The following is a 21,208-nucleotide window of genomic DNA, read 5'->3' as shown; positions in this document are numbered from 1 at the left end:
TCGGGGAGGCTATGGAGGAGGACTATCGGTCGGCCTCGAAGAGATTCTGGCAAACCGTCCGGCGCCTCAGGAGGCGGAAGCAGCTCTCCACCTGCACTGTTTACGGTGCGAGTGGGGAGCTGTTGACCCTGACTGGGGATGTTGTTGGGCGGTGGAAGGAGTACGTCCAGGATCTCCTCAATCCCATCGTCACGTCTTCCGAAGAGGAAGCAGAGATGGGGGACCCAGAGGCGGACTCATCCATTACCCAGGCAGAAGTCACCGAGGTGGTTAGAAAGCTCCTCATGGCAAGGCTCCTGGGGTGGATGATCCTGAGTACCTTAAGTCTCTGAATGTTGTGGGACTGTCTTGGCTGACACGCCTCTGCAACATCGCGTGGTGATCGGGGACAGTGCCTCTGGATTGGCAGAACGGGGTGGCGGTCCCGCTGTTTAAGAAGGGGGACCGGAGGGTGTGTTCCAACTATAGGGGGATCACACTCCTCAGCCTCCCCGGTAAGGTCTATTCCAGAGTACTGGAGAGGAGAATTTGACCGATGGTCGAACCTCGGATTCAGGAGGAGCAGTGTGGTTTTCGTCCTGGTCGCAGCACACTGGACCAGCTCTACACGCTCCATCGGGTGCTCGAGGGTTCATGGGAGTTAGCCCAACCAGTCCACATGTGTTTTGTGGATCTGGAGAAGGCGTTCGACCGTGTCCCTCGGGGCACCCTGTGGGGAGTGCTCCGGGAGTACAGGGTCCGGGGTCCTTTGCTAAGGGCTATCCAGTCCCTGTACGACCGCAGCAGGAGCTTGGTTCGCATTGCCGGTAGTAAGTCAAACCTGTTTCCAGTGCATGTTGGCCTCCGCCAGGGCTGCCCTTTGTCACCGGTTCTGTTCATTATTTTTATGGACAGAATTTCTAGGCGCAGCCAGGGTGTAGAGGGGGTCTGGTTTGGGAACCACAGAATCTCGTCTCTGCTGTTTGCGGACGATGTGGTTCTGTTGGCTTCGTCAAATCAGGACCTTCAGCGTGCACTGGGGCGGTTTGCAGCTGAGTGTGAGGCGTCTGGGATGAAAATCAGCACCTCCAAATCCGAGGCCATGGTTCTCGACCGGAAAAAGGTGCTTTGCCCTCTTCAGGTCGGTGGAGTGTCCTTGCCTCAAGTGGAGGAGTTTAAGTATCTCGGGGTCTTGTTCACGAGTGAGGGACGGATGGAGCGTGAGATCGATAGACAGATTCTGTGCAGCGTCTGCAGTGATGCGGTCGCTGTATCGGACCGTCGTGGTGAAGAGAGAGCTGAGTAGGGGGGCAAAGCTCTCGATTTACCGATCGATCTACGTTCCGATCCTCACCTATGGTCATGAGATTTGGCTCATGACCAAAAGAACGAGATCGCGAGTACAAGCGGCCGAGATGAGTTTCCTCCGCAGGGTGGCTGGGCGCTCCCTTAGAGATAGGGTGAGGAGCTCGGTCACTCGGGAGGAGCTCGGAGTCGAGCCGCTGCTCCTCCACGTCGAAAGGAGTCAGTTTAGGTGGCTCGGGCATCTTTTCCGGATGCCCCCTGGACGCCTCGCTGGAGAGGTGTTCCGGGCACGTCCCACTGGGAGGAGGCCCCGGGGAAGACCCAGGACACGCTGGAAGGATTACATCTCTCGGCTGGCTTGTGAATGCCTTGGGGTTCCCCCGGAAGAGCTGGGGGAGGTGTGTGTGGATCGGGAGGTCTGGGCGGCTTTGCTTGAGCTGCTGCCCCCGCGACCCGACTCCGGATAAAGCGGAAGAAAATGGATGGAAAACCATTCACACACTGAAATCTTACATGTTTGTTTCAGTCTGTTTCATCATCGCAGCCTGACAAAAACACATAAAATGTCCTGATTTTGGAAAATGACATCTATTTCCTTTGTTGTGGCTGAAGAAATGCAGCATTTTTAAACAAGTTCCTCGGTAGCTTGTCTGCTCCAGATGCATTTCTCAGCTTGAACCAGAGAACACCAGTGCTGTGTTGCACAACAAGAAAATTAACTTATTTTAAAAGTTGGAAGAGTCACAGCACCTCACATTTGTGTTTACCGCAGACATCAGTCGATTCTTCAGCATTCTGCACATGATGAAAATAAACCCCATAATCCACCAAGACAAAAATTTTAATTAAATTTAAAAAATATTGTTACTCTATTTAGCCTCTGTGTGGAGGGGCGAGGCCACGTACATGCACTCTATGATGTGCATGGCAACATCTACATGCTCCGCCTACCAGACAAAAGAGTTCTACTGGTGGTGGAAATGCAAGCCAAGCCAGACCTACCCGTTCCAACCCGTTCCAAGACCTGAACTGCTTGGTAGAAATGGGGCTGTCGGCATACGCTTGCTAAATCGTCATGGTGTGACAGCTGCATAACATCAATCATTAAGAAGTCAAAACAGTATGGTACTATGTGGTAAATCTGTCTGGAGTAGGCAGTTCTCCAAATTTGAGTGACTGTGCAAGAAGGAGACTAGTGAGGGAAGCCATCAAAACACTCATGACAACTCTGAAGGAATTGTAGGTTTCTGTGGCTATGATTGGAGAAACTCCAAAGTGCAGCTATTCTCTGCTGAATCGGCAGTCACAGGTTCATGTGCAATAACACTTAAGTACCTTGTTGCAACTAAACAAAACTAACTCAAAAACAATAAATCATTTTTAACTCACTAGATTGAAATAACATAAAATGACAACAATCCCTCTTGCATTTGATGAATTTCAGCAGCTTTGTTTTAGCAATTTAATATGCTGCTATTTGCTAGACATTTGAATTAGGTGCCTGTCTTCACATGAGCATCAGGGTATGGTTGATGAGTGCATAAATTATTGAAAATTAACAATGGACACATCGTTGCACAAATACAGTCTCTAATCACAGCCACAGAAACCTGTAACTTGTGGTTGTCTTGGTTGCTACCTTCACTAGTCTGCTTTTTGTATTTAATTGTATATATTTTATATTCTGTCTTTACAATTCAGCTATGCCAGTAACACTGACTAGGTCTATATTTCTTCTGGCAAGCTTTCATGTAATTTTTTAATTCTTCCCTCGTTATTTTTTATTTACCCACAACTTACCCATCAAGTAGTACTACATCTGAACATGGTCTTTGTGCTCACTGCCAAGGAAAATGTGGAGAAGACCAAAGAGATGCTGAACAACGTGGTGTCTGATGAGAAGAGTCTGGATGGCAAGATAGAAAAGAAGAGACAGGAACTGGACAGAAATCGGAAAAGGCTTCAGACGCTGCAAAGTGTCAGGTCGGTACATGTCGTGAAAGCAAACACTCAAAATGAGGCGGAATCGTTCAAATCACATTTATTTATATCGCCTTTTTAGCAGAAGAACTTTACATAAGTTGTACTTTAAGCCTTGATTTAAAGACTTCAGCTGAGTTAGCTTGTCTAATATTGTTCAGTAAACTATTCCATAAAGTTGGTGCCTTGATAAGCAGAGACTGCAACCTGCCAACTTCTTATTCACTTTAGATGCACACAGCAGGCTCACGCCCTGAGGCCACAGTGTATGAAGCAGCACATATGGATCAAAAAATTTAACAAGAGGAGCACAATCACTCAACGTTTCATATGTTAACAGCAGATCTTTCAAGTCTGTCCTCTAGTAGCTGCATTTTGGATCACTTGAAGACCCCTTGTACTACCACATGGCAATCCAAAACATAAGACACAGCTGTCAGTTCTGAAAGACACAAAAAAAAATCTCAGCATGACCCAGAGATGGAAGCACTTTAATAATTTTTGTCTTGTGTTAATGAATAAGGAAATTTTTAGTCACCTCTTCATTCTTTTGTTCATGCTCTACAACTTATTTAGGTCTGGGTCACAGTGCAAGCAAATTAAACAGCTTAATCTTCAATCAAGTCCTCTAACTCTCCCTGGGGGATTCCAGTATACTGTATTCCTTAATCAGGTTGGAGACCTAATCTCTCCAGTGTTGTCTGGGTCTTCCCTGGGGCCTCATCCCAATTGGACGTGCCTGAAAGACGTCCCACATCCTCACCAACTGACTCTTTTCAATGTGAAAGAGCAGCACTTTTACTCTAAGTCCTTTCTGCATATTTGAATTTCTCACCCTGTCCCTGAATGTAAGCCCAGATACATCCATGACATTGTTCTGTGGTCATTACCCAAAGCTTATGACCATAGATTGATGTAAATTGATAGAATCATCTTCTGGCTCAGTGTCCATAAGTCCTCAGTGGTGTCACCGGTCCTTCTATCAATCTCATGCTCCATCTTACACCACTTTTAAACAAGATACTTGAACTCCTCCACTTGGGGCAATAACTCTCTCCTGACAGAGGACCATTGTGTCAGATCTGTAGGTGCTATTCCTTATCCCAGTTGCTTCACACTCTTCATCCAACCTGCCCAGTGCATATTGGAGGTTATTGCCAGATGAAGCTAACAGAACCGCATCATCGGCAGGAGAGATGAACATGTTGATTTGGTTTGAATTTTTTCATGCCTATAGAAATTATCAAGCCAATAAAAGCTTTGTTTTGCAAAAATTCTTTTCTGACATTAAAGTGCGTTTACACATAACCAAGATGCGTTACGAATCTCATTTTTCTGTCATTCGTGACACATTCTGACATTCTTAATGTGACTTAATGCATCTAAATAGGTTTCTTAATAGTGCGTGTTGGTGCGTGATATTCTTGATATTCGTGGAGCATGTTTTTGCCTTTCAAAAAATGTCACACACCACCCTCATTTCGTCTCACGTCGTGGAGGTCACAACTGCGCGTATTGATCCGTCTTGATGAGTATTGATCCTTAATAGAACGTGACAACGTTAGTAGTGGTTCCTGTGATGGTTCTTGGAGCCCAAACTGTCAGGCGTTATTACACAGTGACACGGAAACTGTCAAGTTTTGACACGACTTGTAACGCGGCATCACATTTCACTGTGCGGCACGACAAATCAGTTTTCTGTCACGTGCGCACAATAAAACTCGGCTCCAAATGTCGTTCCACAGTTCCTGCTGAAGCTCCTCAGGACGCTCCTGCAGGTGTTCCACCTGCTGTTGTAACCGATGAGCGGGAGAACGAGTCTGAGCAACCAGAGCAGCGAGAGGAGACTCATGTGCAGCCAGACATCTCTGCACCTCCTCCAGTCTGGCGGAGGAAGAAGCGTGCGCACAATTAAACCCTGCTGCACCGCATTTAGTTTGATTGCTGACACCAAGTCGGCTAAAAGTCTAATTTCAGTGTTCTTCAGCGCGCTGCTGCATGTGCATGATGTTTGGTAAAATGCACGAGACGACAGCCGCATGAAGCCACACATCTGGCTCTGTCTGTCTCCTCCTCCTCCTCTCTGCACCACTCCATGGCACAGAGCCCAACTACGCATGCAGTCACAAAGTTCTTCTGAAAAACTGGAGCGATCTGAATTCGGTTGGATGAATATGGGTGTGTGTGTGTGTGTGTGGAGACAATTCACCTCGTTCACAATGTGACAGAACTTAACGATGCGCTAGCGCAGTAGTGCGTAATAGCGCGCAACAACGCGGAACACTATTCTTGACCGTGCGTAATGGTTCCTGATCATTCTCCAGCAACACGTGCCATTAATCGTAATGTGTGGTAACAGGTTGCAGCAGTTCCTGAGGACACCTGACACCTCTGCCCCGAATCATCACATTCGTGATCAGCGGCCAAGAATGTATACTTCGTGACATTCGTGACTTGTCGTCATTATGTGTAAATGCAGCATTACACATAGGCAAGATGCGTTACGAATGTCATATTTGTGTCATTCTTGGCACATTCCTGACATTCTTAATGTGACTTAACACATCTGAATAGGTTTCTTAATAGCATGCGTTGGTGCGTGATTTTCGTAGAGCATGTTTTTGGCTGTTAAAAAATCTTCCACGAATGTCACGCACCACCCTCATTTAGCCTCATGTCATGGAGGTCGCAACTGAGCGTGTTGAGCCGTCTTGATTCGTGATGATCCTTAATAGAGCGTGACAGCGTTCTTCTCTGACTTGCGCACAGTTAAACCCTGCTGCACTGCATTCAGTTTCATTGCTGCAGTATGCTGAAGAAGGACAGTGACGCCTAAAGGTCTCATTCCAGTGCTCCTAAGCGCGCTCCTGCAGGTGTTCCACCTGCTGTTTGTGCCTGATGTTTGGGAAAAGGAGCGAGACAAGTGCTGCGTGAAGCTACACGTGGAAGTTAAACATCTCGCTGTATCCTCCTCCTTTGCGCAGAACCCAGCAAAGCATGTGGTCACAAAGTTCTGCTGTGGCTATTGAGGAAAAACTGGAGCGATCTGAATTGTTCGGCAGCTGATGGATGAATATGGGTGTGTGTGTGGAGACAATGCGCCTCATTCACAACGTGACAGAACTTAACGATGCGCTGTTACGCGCGAACATTATTCTTGACCGTGCGTAATGATTCCTGATAATTCTCCAGCAACACATGCCATTAATTGTAACGCGTGGTAACAGGTTGCAGCAGTTCCTGAGGAGACTTGACGCCTCTGCCCCAAATCATCACGTTCATGATCAGTGGCCAAGAATGCATACTTCGTGGTATTCGTGACATGCCATCGTTATGTGTAAACGCAGCATTAGATTACAATAATCTGACTTCAGAATGGACTTCATGAGATCTGAGGCTTCCATTTTTGTGGTCTGTAGTATGTTCAGCAAAGTCCTTGAAATAAAACTGTGATGGATGAAGTAATAATTTGGTATTAATCTTGTCGTGTTCCTGGTCAAACCCCCCTCCCTTATCAAAATCCTAGACCTACATTTATGGATGAATATGAGAAGCTTGAGGAAGAGTTGCAGAAGCATTATGATTCCTACGTGCATAAATTGATGAATCTGTCTTTCCTGGAGACTCAGCTGGAAGAATATCATCAACTGGAGCAGAAACGCTTTCAGGTGTGGTTCTGTGTGCATGATATGACCTATAATGAATAAGGGCATAGTGTACAAAAAATTATATAGAGAAGCTTTGATGATGATTATATTTTAAATGTGATACAACCCCACCCCTCCAAAAAAAATGTAATGTGCAAGAGTACCCAAACCTTTGCCTGCCACTTTATTATGACACATGGTCTTTCTTCATATTTAAAAAAAAATTATTATTATTATGACCCCCCCCCCCCCCCCCCAAAAAAGCAAAAACTGCATTGAAAGTATTTTTGAACAATCAGTGAGTCATTTTTTTGGTGGATGAGAAATGTTGCTGTTTTTCATATAAAGTTAAATTTAATTCAGGATTGGCTTTTGCATTTGGCAGGCACGTGGATGCTCAGTGACACGTTCTCTTGCATGGTCTCTGCTTGTTGTTGAAAGATGTTTGACCTCCGTCTCTGTGTCTCCTCTGCAGGAGGCTGAAATGGCAATGAACGTGATCCAGCAGAAACTCAGGGAGGAAGAAGAAATGGAACTGATGAGCTCCCGTGAGACAAACACAAAGCAAATATCACATAGATGCTTATGCGCACTGTCAGCTCATCTGTTTGGGTGCCACGTCTTCGTGGGTGACAGATCAAATCATGGCATCAGCCACGTCTCACCATGTTAGGCGTGGCTCTTCTGTCCCTCTGCTACTTTTTTAAGTTGCTGATCTATTTGTGCCAGAGCAGTTTGTGACTCTTGAACAGTATTCATCACCAAACCCGCTCGTAGAGCCTTTCAACTCTCCCCAGAGCTAATTTAGGGTATTTTCTCACTGGGCTGCAACTGTTGGTGAGTAGTAGAATTTACGACAAAACACACAATTGAGTGACAAATTCTCAGTTGGTAACTCACTGAAATGACATGTTTGGTAACAAAGTGCTCAGGATGGTTGTGTGCTGCCATTATACTGCCATAATATGGCATTATTATGTGAAAGAGGCTGTCAAAATACCTAAACCTGTAGACATGGAAAAAAGCACTGTAAATAATAACTAAATTAAATAAAATAATAAATGATTTGGCAACATACTCACTGAGGGCAGATACATCCAGCAGAATGGGTCCCCTGCTGTGTCTCCTCATTAAATTCTCTCTCCTCTCCTCCGGCATTGACATAGAAGATAATGATGTCCTGCTCACTTCTCGGGGATGATCAGTATGTGCTCCTCTCCACAGACTGAGGGGCTTCTCTGGATGACCAACTCTGTGCGCACAGGCTGGAACGGCCATCTCTCCTTCTCCGGATTGCAGAGAATAAAACAGTAATCAAACTTATTCCCATTGTGCTGCTCCATAAAAAGACAAAAGAATAACTCCAGAACATGCAGCAGAGGGGCTGCCGCACTCACTCAGCCACCTCCAGAAGTGCTGTTCTTTTCGGATCTGCTCCACTATTTTGGCGTTCTCCCAGGGCAGCTTGTGCATGTATCCTATGAGGAATGTGAGATCTTCATTTTTTTTTTGTCTCCAATCACTCATAATGTACTTTCATCCGTCCATCAACCACTCATGAATTTCTCTCATAATTCTCGAATGTTATGCGTCGTGGAGACTACGTTCAAAGGGCTTTGCGATGCCTGCGGTGGCTCTCTAAGTATGTGGCGAGGACCTTTGTCACCTTGCTAACTTTGAACTGTTCAAAATTCAGGTGCAACGCCCTGCATTTCAAGCAAGGGGATAGCAATGCTCAGCGAATGTTGCACAAATTCTCACATTCCCTTGCCAAAGCAGTTCCCAAGCTGTTGCAGCCTAGTGAGATAGTACCCTAACACAGCCAGGTGTGTTCAGCCAACAATCTGCTCACAGATACCAGAGTTAAGCCCCTTTCAGAGTTGTGATGAACAATGTGTTAATATTCCATTCTGGCATTATGTGGGATTTAAAGATGGAGCTACTGATACATAAAACCTGATCCATTGTATTGCAAATAGAAATTCTACTTAACACAAACTCAGGTGTGAATGTCAAATCTGTGGCCAATGCTCAATCACTTGTCTTCCTTATGCCCCTTTCACATTGGGCCTGATTTGAGTTGCTTCATGTGGCGTCATGACAACGCAGGAATGTCTGTGTCAGGTGCACACAGCAGGGGGGCAGAGAGGAGGTGAGAACACAGCCTGCAGGTCCTCTGCACAGAGGAATCAGAGTGCACAGTTTGGCAGCAGCCAGACTGTGCACTCCGTCTGTGTGTAAATGTGGAGATGTCTGGAGTTAATGTGGACATGGCAATCAGTCTGTGACTTATGTCCTTTTTTGTCCTTTATTTAACAGAATGATGAGAGAGTTTGAGGGGTGAGCGAGGAACTGCAGCAGCCAGACAGTTTTTTTTTTTTCTTTCTTTCTTTCTTTTAACTGTTCACATGTGCGCGCGCGCTAACGAATCGTCCGTGAGTGGACTGGAGATGTCCGGACTTTTTACTGGATGTGGACATGTCCTGTCTCTGGCAATCAGTCTGTGAGCAGGACTTTTATGGACTTTATTTAAACACATTTGTGAGAGAATTTAAGAGGGAGGAGCTGCAGCTGCAGTTAGGCAGCAATCAGCTTTTTTTTTTTTCTGTGCTCTTTGAGCGTGTAGTTTTACTGCATTGTGTACACAGTATAAAAGCAATCATGCCTGATTTATACTTCGGGAGCAATGGAACACAGCAGGAATCATAAATTGACGTTGGGTAACGTTGTATTGTGAGGGTGTGGCTTCCAGTCACGTTGAGTACCGTTGCGTTGCCCTGACCTGCGCTGAAACCACTTAATTTCTGCATCCTGTGCTCGATGCAGAAAAAAATGAAACACGTTTAATTTTTGGCATCTGACTTGCTTCATCCTTTGCGTCCCTCGCGCTGTTGTGGCGTTGAGCTACATTGTCTCGGCACTGGATTGCTTCAAATCATCCTGACACCGCACGACGCAACTCAAAGTGGGCCCAGTGTGAAAGGGGCTTTAAGTGTACCCAGATCCATGTGTGAAGGGGCTTTAGGTAATTGAATGTAGATAGAACAGGGAGAGAACAAAACTATTCAGGACTCTGGAAGGAGAATTAGTGGCCGCTGCACTCAAATGAAGTTCAAACCATATAATTCCAGCTGCTCCTGCACATCGTCATTGGCATCAGCTATGGAATGGCTTTTGTATGTATCATAAATAAGTCTGAAGTTTATTTTCTCTCATTTTAATACCTCTGGCATGTTTGTTCTGCAGTGAAAGATGACAACTCTGTCATGGATATTCTTGAGGATGAGGGCTCATATAGTGACATAGACAACTTCCGGCCTTCCAAACCGCAGGCCATTAGAAATGGCATCATGGCAGGTGAGGATTTGACCACATCCTCCTGGACACTTTGCAAATAAATAGATTTTTTTTTTTTTTTTTTGTGACACAAACTGGCTCCACACTGAGCTCTTTGTGAGGATTTTGTATGAATGTGACCATGTACCATCATTTATTCATGCATTCATTTTTTGCCACTTATCTGGGTCTGGTTCACAGTTGCCGCAGACCACACAGCTCATCCCATCCCAGTCCTCGGCTAAGTCCTGCGACTCGTGTAACTTTTTTTTTAAATGATAAAAATTCCCTGCGATTATCCCCTGTGATTAGCAGGACAAGCATAGGATTAAAGGGGTCACTCACTGAGTCGGTCTGCAAAATGTATGCAAGTAACTCACCAGAAACTACAGCATATTCATGTTCTGGGTTCTGATAGATACAGGCGAGAACTAGTCTTCTATTTTGATTTTGTTTTGGTTTTTTTTTCTTTAAGTGTAATAATTTGCAGGCATTCTTTTATGTATTAGTTTAAATAAGAAAATTCCTGAGAGCATTTTTAGCTTGCCCTGTGCCTTCACATTAGCCAGTTAAAAGGAGACCCTTTATACTAGAGGACCCTGCCATTGAGTTCCTGACCAATTTTCATGGAGCAATTTTTGAATGCAGATTCCTTGAGATGGGCCCAAAGAAAGATTTTACCCGGTGTAATTTTTTTTTGAAAGTGCGGGCTAACTCCACCAGGGTAGCAATATTCAAGATGGCCGCCAAAATCAATAATATGATATACTTTCACTTCTATATTACCAAGAGCAGTGAAATTCCAGAAATGGCCAAAAGGGCAGGTTTTCTTAGCAGCCACTGACTCCAGCAGGTGATTTCACTGACTCATCCCATCTGCTCAAAGTGATGTTAATCAGTGAAATCACCTCCATGGCACACAAACACATGGCAAATTTGTGTTGGCAGACATCATGGAATGCAGGATCACAGATGAATGTTTACCAATCATCAACATAAATAGCACACTATGGAAGACTCAGAAGTCTAAATTAATTGAGGTCCTGCATTTGGAAGGTCTGCTGCCTCCAAATGAGTACACTGCCATAATCGACATGGGCTTCATATCCTCACACACACACATTTTATTTATATATATATATATATATATATATATATATATATATAAATCAAGGACAGTAAAAGGATCATGTGAGCAAGCAAACACGGCAGTGAAGGAACAACAAATATATTCATCAGGGCAGAAGAAAGTTTCCCATCACCTACTTGGTGACCTGTTCACAAGTCCCAGAAATAAACAGCATTTGCAAGCATTTCTGAAATACCAGTTCAGAAGTATGTCACCTGGTCTGACAAATGTGAAAAGTGAGATGGAAGTGAATGAATATGAGTGCAACCACACTGAAGCAGACACCACAATATTCTACATATATTCCCAACTCATAAAGTATGACCCAGACATACCAGTCATTCTTGATTCTGAAGACAAAGTTGTCCTTGCTGTTTATGCCGCTCATAAGGTTGGTGGCATTCTTGGACTTAAACAGAGAGACACTTTCCTTAATTCTCACCTGCTCTGTACAGAAGACATTGCTGAAATCATCATACCACTTTATGTTCACAGTGGCTGCGATACCACTGCTGCCTTCTATGGTCAAATGATCTGTTTTTGACAAAGCGGTATGTACAGTGGCTAAGCAAATTCTGCTGTCGGTAGGAAGGGCACTTCCTGCTTCCATCATGCCCATATACACAATACTGATACATCTACAGTGACAAAATCAGCAAGACGCTTAGTCAGGCCAGAGCACTCAAATGGAAGAATCCCTAAAAGAAATCAAGAATCTCATCTTACAGAGACTCTCATGACCTGAAAGTCCAGCAAGTAAATTATCAGATCTACCTGTCTCTTAATTTTCACATGAAAGACCTGATTCCATCTCCACTGAATAATGAATGGACAATCAAGGATGAGAAATGTGTTCCCCAGAGGTATTGCATGGCAGCTCTACCTATAGACTTATTGGGGTCCATACCAAATGAAGATGATTGAGATGAGACTGTCTGAAGATAGTGATGGGGACGATGATTACAGTGATACTGATGATTGCGTGAATTGAAATTATCATGTAATGTTCATGATTATCAGTTATAATACACATGGTTGACATAATGATATTGCTTAAATTTTTGTATCTAAGAACTTAATCACTTTTTAGGTATAAGGAACTTGATGTTGACCAACTGCTAAGCGATGCTACTTTGATGAGATGTTATCGGTTAAAGTAATGGAGATTTATTTGGTATCTAGTAAGAACTTAATCATATATTGGGTATAAGGAACTTGATGTTGACCAACTGCTGAGCAATGCAAGTTTTGATGAGATATGTTAACGCCTAAAGAAATTAGATTACATATAAACAGGTAGTATTATGTACATTCGTACCTAGTGCCTAGTTCTCATTATGTATATATGCCTACATTTACATTTGCTGTCAGGTGTCAGTAAACTGTTTAAATTGAAAATTGGAGTTTATTACCATTTAAAAGTACTGGAAAAATTAGCTTTTTCACATCATAATTATACATTGTCATGAACCATCAAAAGTGCAGTTGCATATCTGCATATTCTAAAAGGCCCCCTGGTGTTGAAAATACATACTCACTGTCATATTTGAATTGCTTGACCTCAGAAACCTGCATTTAGACACCAACATTAATGTTCTAGGACTTACAGAAGTGAAAATATATCATGATATTGATTTTGAAAGCCATTCTGAATATCGCCCAGTGGTGTTAAAAATATGTGAATTTTATTGGCATATTTAAATACCTTCATCCCAAAAACATAGGTTTAGACATCAAAATTAATGTTCTAAGTCATCTAGAAGTGAAATTATACCATATTATTGATTTTGATGGCCATCTTCAGTATCGCCCCCCTGGTGGAGTTAGTCCATGTTTTTGAAAAAAATTACCCCAGCTAAAATGTCTTTTTTGGGGCCAATGTTAACCCCCAAAACGCGAATCAGCTGCAAATCGTGAATTATCCACAAACCCTTAATTGCAAAACGTGAATACTGGGAATAAAAATCTCCCAAAACACGAATATATGGGGAGGTTTCTGTCCTCTGTGAGTTTGACAGGTGGACCATCCCAGTCAAACTCCTCACCTGACACCATCCAGGAGCGGGGCACACCCAGCGGGACCAGGCGCATTACACCATCGAGAGCTGCTCGGTTCACCTCCTCAGGCTGTAGTGACCCCCGGGAAAAGAAAAAAAAAATGTATGTTGCGGTGATCGGGATTGCAATCAAAATTTCCTGCAGTAATTGAGCCGTAAACTGAAATCCATAATCTACTTAAACTGTATTATTCACATTTTGCGAGACCCATGTTCACATTTTGGGAGATATTTTTCAGTATTCACGTTTTGCAATTAATGGTTTGCGGATAATTCATGATTTGCAGCTGATTCACGTTTTGGGGGTCAAGGAATTTGCATTCAAAAACTACTCCTGGAAAATTTGTTACAAACTCAATGGCAGGGGCCTCTACAATTATTTGAACGCAATTTATCACATATTGTTACTTTTCGCAGGATCCTGGTTGGCCACGAAGGCCACTTTTGCTTGTAAGGAAGGGAAGAATTAAAGCACACCTGTAACTGTAAAAGGGGCTTTCTAGGCTCTTTTTTTATGTTTTGCAGGTCTTTCTTTTACTCAGAATTTAACTATATTAGAAATTAATTAGAGCATTATTGATTTAGAAGGCAAATTATGTTACATACTAACTGGCTAAATAATGTGATGGCACAGGGCAAGCTAAAAACTCTGTCAGGAAATAGCTTGTCGCCACTGAACAGGCAAAAAAATGTCATGAGACCTTTTTGGTAGGACAGGCAGGAATTGCTGTAGAGGTAAAGTATTCACAACGCTTCACTCTTTCCACATTTTATTATGTTACAGCCTTATTCCAAATGGCTGAAATTAATTTTATTCATCAAAATTCTACATGCAACACCCCATAATGACGTGATTTTTTTTTTTTTTTTTTTTGCGAATTTATTTAAAAAACAAAATCTAACAAATCACATGTACATAAGTATTCACAGCCTTTGCCATGAAGCTCATAATTGATCTCAGATGCATCCTGTTTCCACTGATCATCCTTGAGATGTTTCTATAGCCAGCCAGTCCACCTGGGGTAAATTCAGTTGCTTGTACATGATGTGGAAAGACACACACCTGTCTAGTGCATGTTAGAGCACAAACCAAACATAAAGTCAAAGGAATTGTCTGTAGACCTCAGAGGTAGGATTGTCTCGAGGCACAAATCTGGGGAAGGGTATAGAAACATTTCTACTGCTTTGAAGGTCTCAATATGCACAGTGGCCTCCATCATCTGAGAGTGGAAGAAATTCGGGTCCACCAGTACTCTTCTTAGAGCTGGCTGCCCGTCTAAACTGAGTGATCAGGGGAGAAGGGCCTTAGTCAGGGATGTGACCAAGAACCCAGTGGTCACTCTGTCAGAGCTGCAACATTCCTCTGTGGGGAGGGGAGAACCTTCCAGAAGGAGAGTCATCTCTGCAGCAATACATCAATCAGGCCTGTATGGTAGAGTGGCCAGATGGAAGCCACTCTTTAGTAAAAGACAAATGACAGCCCACCTGGAGTTTGCCAAAAGGCATCTGAAGGACTCTGTCCATGAGAAACAAAATTCTCTTGTCTGATGAGACAAAGATTGAACTCTTTGGTGCAAATGCCAGGTGTCATGTTTGGAGAAAACCAGGCACCATCCTAGCAGTGAAGCATGGTGGTGGCAGCATCATTGTGTGGGGATGTTTTTCAGTGGCAGGAACTGGGAGACTAGTCAGGTTGAGAGAAAAATGAAAGCAGCAATGTACAGAGACATCCTGAATGAAAACCTGCTCCAGAATGCTCTTGACCTCAGACTGGGGTGATGGTTCATCTTTCAGCAGGACAATGACCCTAAGCACACAGCCAATATATCAAAGGAGTGGCTTCAATACAACTCTGTGAATGTCCTTGAGTGGTCCAGCAAGAGCCCAGACCTGAATTCGATTCAATATCTCTGGAGAGATCTGAAAATGGCTGTGCACCGACGCTCCCCATCCATTTAACCAAAATTTCAAAAAAATCTTTTTTTCATGTAGTCATTATCGGGTGTTGTGAGTAGAATTTTGAGGGGAAAAAAAATGAATTTACTACATTTTGGAATAAGGATGAAACATGACAAAATGTGGAAAAAGCAAAGCGCTGTGAATACTTTCTGGGTGCACTGTACATTCCTAAATGTACAGGAATTCGATAAGATGACCAGTCATACAGTTGGCTGCTTACTTTAGTCTTGCAGTCCTCTCCTGGCTCTGCCGATAAGGAGCTCATTCTGTGAGACACAGCTCCTTACTTACTTGCAGTTTACTGGTAATGTTTTTAACTTGTCTCGTGCCATTTCAGTACACCCCTGTCACACCTTGATGATTTAGCCAGCGTATGCCGACCGTATTAAAAATGCTGGCATACGCTGGAGTACATCTAATAAGTTCTGGGTAATTTTTGTATAAGTTAAGAGCATGTTGAAACATGCTGATATACATCGTAATATGGCGAATATGTTGAAAGATTTTGGGTGTTCACGATATTTTCAACATATGCCAACATATGTCTCATACGTCCCACATATATGAGACATAAGTTGTCGGCAAGTTATGCGATTGTTGACACACATTTCTTGTAAGTTACTCATAATTTGAAATGCGTCCATTGATTGAACAATTAAGACTATTACAAATATTAAAACCATCACACAATGAGTAAATATAAAGTTTTAATCTTACTTGTATGTTTAAGTCTGTTTCATCAGTTTGACAAAAACTTACCTGAATAAAGCGTCCTGATTGTGGAAAATGACATCTGAAAATATTTTAATTTCTTGTCATGGCTGAAGAAATAGTGTTTTAAAAGAAGGCCCTCTGTGTTTGTCTGCTGCAGGTGCATTTCTCAGCCTGAACCAGAGAATGCCAGTGCTTTGTGCCACAACAAGAAAATTAATTTATTTTAAAAGTTGAAAGAGTCACAGTGCCTCATTCATTCACATCAGCGTTTACCACAGACATCAGTCGATTCTTCAGCATTCTGCACGTCATAAAATAAATCCTGTGATGCACCAAGACAAAAATAACATTAAATTTTAAAAGTACTCTGTTTGGCCTCCCTGTGGAGTGGAGAGGCTGCACGATAGCGTATGCATGCTCGATGACATGCTCATCAATATTTACGTGCACCGCCTGCCGAACAAAAAGGCTCTGCCACCGGTGGAAACACAAACCAAGCCAGAGTTAACTGTTCCGACCAGTACCATACCATGCAGTACCGACCAGAGCCACTTGGTGGAAAGGGGGGGGCTGTCAGGATATGCTGGCAAATCATCATGGTGTGACAGCTACATAACGTATTCGACGTATCCGGCGTATTCTGCACATTTTGCATACGTCGGCATATGCTGACTAAATTGTCAAGGTGTGACAAGGCCCTTAATTAGCCCGTGATGGTGTTTGCATTCTATATCCTCAATGAAATGAAACGTAAACTAACTACTGCTTTTAATTTGTGTAACATTTCTTTTCCATGAAGCTCCTAAATTTCCCTCATGTCACTTCAAATAATTTATTTCTTGTTCTTATTCTAGGAAGAGGAGCTCGTTTCATTGGGAACATGCAGGGTGACAGTGATGAAGTGAGTACTGTCATACATTGAAAATCAAAAAAGATTGCTTCTGTCTATTTCTTAAATTACAAGGGCATATTGGCAGCGCATACTTACACCAGGAAAAAAATAGCCAGCCATTCTGACCTCCGTCCATTGACCAGAGGACTGTCAGAATTACTGCTTTTTTCTTATCAGGGGTCTTATTTACAAACATTGTGTATGCACAAAACAGGACCGAAAAGAGGCACATGCCACTTTTCATGCAAACATTGTGATATATAGAAAAAAATTGACAGCAGAATGTGTGAGTCTGTACGGAAATTCTGATCCCATGCGTACAAACCTTTTGGAGATGGTGGATCGAAGCCAGACTGGAGTAAAGTATGTGGCATCATTGCACATTGTGTGCTAGTGAGTCATAATTCAGATATTTAGTTTCACTTAACACATCATATGTACTTTTTCATGAAAAAAAGTTTGTGATAGTGAGCCATAATTGTTCCATCAGGTTTTTTCTAAAAATCTATGTATTAAATGCCAAGTGGCCTCTGTGCGTGCGTGCGTGCATGTGTGTGTGTGTGTGTGTGGCTTCAATCCAGGAGAAACTGGGGAGAGCTGACATTTGCCTTTTGGTATGCTTATGTGTTTTGGAGCAAGGATGAACGCCGTGAAGTAGACACGTAGATGCAGCGGCTCTGTGGTCTCATTTTCAGTGCTTTTGTTTTATTGCTTATTATGTACAACCTAATCGATTTAGCTACTTTCTGTTAAGCTAACACCACCTACACATGATCTTTTAAAAATTGGAGTTTCATGCGAGAGGAGTATTACAGTGGAGTATTCTCGTTCATTCAACATCCCAGTACACAAAGCAAGGGACCCCAGCTGTCTGTGGATCACCATCTCAATGAGAAAGAAGCGGAGGGAGCACAGGAAGCAGAAGCGGGGATGCAGGGCCAACGGGCTAGCCAGGTTACGGAAATGGCCACACAAACCAGTGCTTCCCAGCCTCTCCTTCGCCAATAGAAGATCCCTCTCTAATAAAATGGACAAAGTGAGGCTGCAGGCGGCTGCAGATAATTTTACCAGAGACTGCTGTGTCCTACTCTTTACGGAAACCTGGCTACACTCATCCACCCCAGACTCAGCTATTGAGTTAGCATGCTATTCAATGCAGTGCCTCGACAGGACCAGTGACTCCAGCAAGAACAAAGGAGGAGGATTATGTATGTACATCCACAACACCTGGTGTAACAATACAGTGAGGGTAGCCAGCCACTGTACCCCAGACCTGGAAATTTGACTGTTAAATGCAGACCGTTGTACCTCCCCCAGGAGTATAATGGAGTCTTGCTAACCGCTGTTTACATTCCGCCGGATGCTAATAATGCATCAGGATCGAGGACCACCTGGCCAGCAACAACAGCAGACAGATATGGATGGTGGTCTAGCACCAACTACAAACCCGGCATCAGAGCTGCTGAAGGTGGCGCCACCTTGGCAGAAGAGTTAAATCTCTTCTTTGCTTGCTTCAAGACTGTGACAACAGGAGCAGTCACGTCGCTGCCAACAGCCGGGAGTAACTTCACGGTGGGGGAGCATGAGGTGAGGCGCACTCTGAGGGGTGTCAACCCATGCAAAGCAACCGGGCCCTGATGGCGTTTCTGAACGGGTGGTGAAAGACTGTGCATTTTCACTAATCTCTGGCACATTCTCCTGTCCCGTCACACCTGAAGACTCCACCATAGTCCCCCTACCCAAGAAATCCCCCATAACTAACACCAGTGGTGATGAAGTGTTTTGAAAAACTTGGTGGAAGTCACATCTTGTCATTCATACCCCTCACTTCAGACCCAATTTGCTTACAAGGCCAACATGTCAATGGGGGATGCCGTGACCGCAGCCTTCCACACCACGCTGATCCACCTGGAGCAACAGGACAACTACGGCCATCTTCTCTTCGTGGATTATAGTTCAGCATTTAACACTGTCTTCCCTCATGGCCTCTTGAGGAAACTGCTGAACTATAATCGACGAAGAGAAGACGGCCGTAGTTACATTTCAGGATCACATATGTTTGGCAGAAAAGTCCGCAAATTTACAGTCGGAAAAAGAGGAAATTGTACATCTTACCTTTGAATTGGAGGTGATGATTGTAGAAAGCAAAGCTTGTTGAGGGTCATATTAATCCAGAATAAAGCATAATCCAGTGATGGAGAACTTTAAGACTGTCACGCACGTCATTGCATGACACGGAGTAACAGAGCTGCAGAAACGTAAATCAGGCTTTAAATTAATTAAATAAATCATCATAAATAGTAAATTTGATAGCTTAACTATTATAATTATTTTGATAGTACATGTACCTGGATGTGTTGCTGTATGTGGTGAAATGATAAAAAAAAAAAAGTTGAAAACATAAAAGGTTCATTCAGTTGTTCAGCACAGTTAGACCAAAAATGGTGCCATGTTCTAAGTTGATGCTACTCTCACAATAAAGGGAGCCTAGCTCTGTGCTTAGGGTCATTGTCCTGCTGAAAGATGAGCCATTGCCCCAGTCTGAGGTCAAGAGCACTCTGGAACAGGATTTCATCCAGGATGTCTCTGTACATTGCTGCATTCATCTTTCCCTCAATCCTGACTAGTCTCTCAGTTCCTGCTGCTGAAAAACATCCCCACAGCATGATGCTGCCACCACCATGCTTCATTGTAGGGAGGCTGCCTGGTTTCCTTCAAACATGATGCCTGGCATTCACGCCAAAGAGTTCAATTTTTGTCACATCAGACCAGAGAATTTTGTTTCTCATGCACTGAGAATCCATCAGGTTCCTCTTGGAAAACTGCAGGTGGGCTGCCATGTACTGCTTACTAAGGAGTGGCTACCACCTGGCCACTCGACCATATAGGCCTGACTGGTGGATTGCTGTAGAGATGGTTGTCCTTCTGGAAGGTTCTCCTCTCTCCACAGAGGAATGCTGGAGCTCTGACGGAGTGACCATCAGGTTCTTGGTCACCTCCCTGACTTAAGGCCCTTCTCCCCTGATCACTCAGTTTAGAAGCTTTAGGAAGAGTCCTGGAGGATCTGAACCTCCATTTATGGATGATGGAGGCAACTGTGCTCATTGGGACCCTGAAAGCAGCAGAAATGTTTCTGTACCCTTCCCCAGATTTGTGCCTCAAGACAATCCTGTCTCTGTCTCTTTTAGGAAATAACACCAGTGAGACCAGAAATAGAGGTATAAACTTCTAAGAATGTAACGTTTAAGTGTTATGTTGTTTTTTTTCTTTATATTCATCAGAGTTAAGTGCTCCTTGTAGTGAACGTAGTTGTTCCAGATGTAGTTTATAATGCAGTCGTCGGTTCTCTGATTAGATCATCTTGTCTAATGAAGTTGTGCTTATCAGCTGGTGTTTAGCTCAAATTTAAATGTCTCTCCCTGCCACATGTTGTGGTGTTTCCCAAAAAACATCATGTGAAAACAGACTTTGTGATCATTGTAATTTGTTCCTGCTCATTTGCCATTTCAGACAGAAGACAGCGAGATTGGTGTGAATGAGGATGATGAGGACGAGGAGAGCAGGGATTTGGAGGATTACAACCTGGGGGATCTAGTTTCTGGGACAACTAGTACTTCCAGGGGTGTGGCAAGACCACCTCTGCTGGATGAGAGCGACAATGACTTCTGAGTGAACTAAGACACACACACAGTGCTGTCAAAATGTTCATCAGTCATAAACATTAACTGATGATCAGTCTCCTGGCCTGTCGCATTTCAGTAGAACTTTTCCACTAATGTGAAATGATCATAAAATGCAGCTTTAGTGCCACAACCACAAAAAAAAAAAAAATTGAAGTGGCGAGAAAGTTATTGAGCTACACTCCATAACAATATACATTCTAATTTAATATAACCATATAAATTATTTTATTTTTATTACAATTTTTTTTTGTGAATTTTGTTTTCAAGTGTGGTAAAATATGTCTTAATAACATAGGTGTGTAATATCAAATGATGCTGAGTTAGCAGCATGCTTATTGTATAGATGGCCTTGAACTGGTCACAAAAAAGGCTACTTTAAAATGTGCAACAAATTTTTTTGGGGGGGGGTCAGACTTACACAGGTGAACCTTGTTAACTTGCGCATGTTGAGTTATCTGAAACCACAAGTTAATGAGGTTGACCAAAAACATGCAGTAATCTTTATACAGTAGTCAAAATTTTGGGGG

At 43.2% G+C, this 21,208-nt stretch overlaps 1 protein-coding gene across 2 annotated transcripts in view; it reads left to right on the top strand.

Moving 5' to 3' along the window:
* Positions 1–20,803, top strand: part of cluap1 (clusterin associated protein 1) — a 41,369-nt gene extending 20,566 nt beyond the window's left edge. For both annotated transcript variants that reach the window (XM_034180032.1, XM_034180033.1), the window contains exons 8-13: positions 3,134–3,267; positions 6,791–6,932; positions 7,387–7,459; positions 10,158–10,268; positions 16,961–17,007; positions 20,509–20,803. In XM_034180032.1, the coding sequence (XP_034035923.1) occupies positions 3,134–3,267; positions 6,791–6,932; positions 7,387–7,459; positions 10,158–10,268; positions 16,961–17,007; positions 20,509–20,667 (666 nt within the window). In that variant the 3' untranslated portion in view covers positions 20,668–20,803. The remainder of the gene's footprint in view (positions 1–3,133; positions 3,268–6,790; positions 6,933–7,386; positions 7,460–10,157; positions 10,269–16,960; positions 17,008–20,508) is intronic.
* Positions 20,804–21,208: the final 405 nt, after the last annotated feature.

This window comes from Thalassophryne amazonica, chromosome 10 (genome assembly GCF_902500255.1).
Source record: "Thalassophryne amazonica chromosome 10, fThaAma1.1, whole genome shotgun sequence".
Lineage (NCBI taxonomy): Eukaryota > Metazoa > Chordata > Actinopteri > Batrachoidiformes > Batrachoididae > Thalassophryne > Thalassophryne amazonica.
The sequence above is the reverse complement of the archived record's forward strand: the minus strand, read 5'-3'. Positions and strand labels throughout refer to the sequence as shown.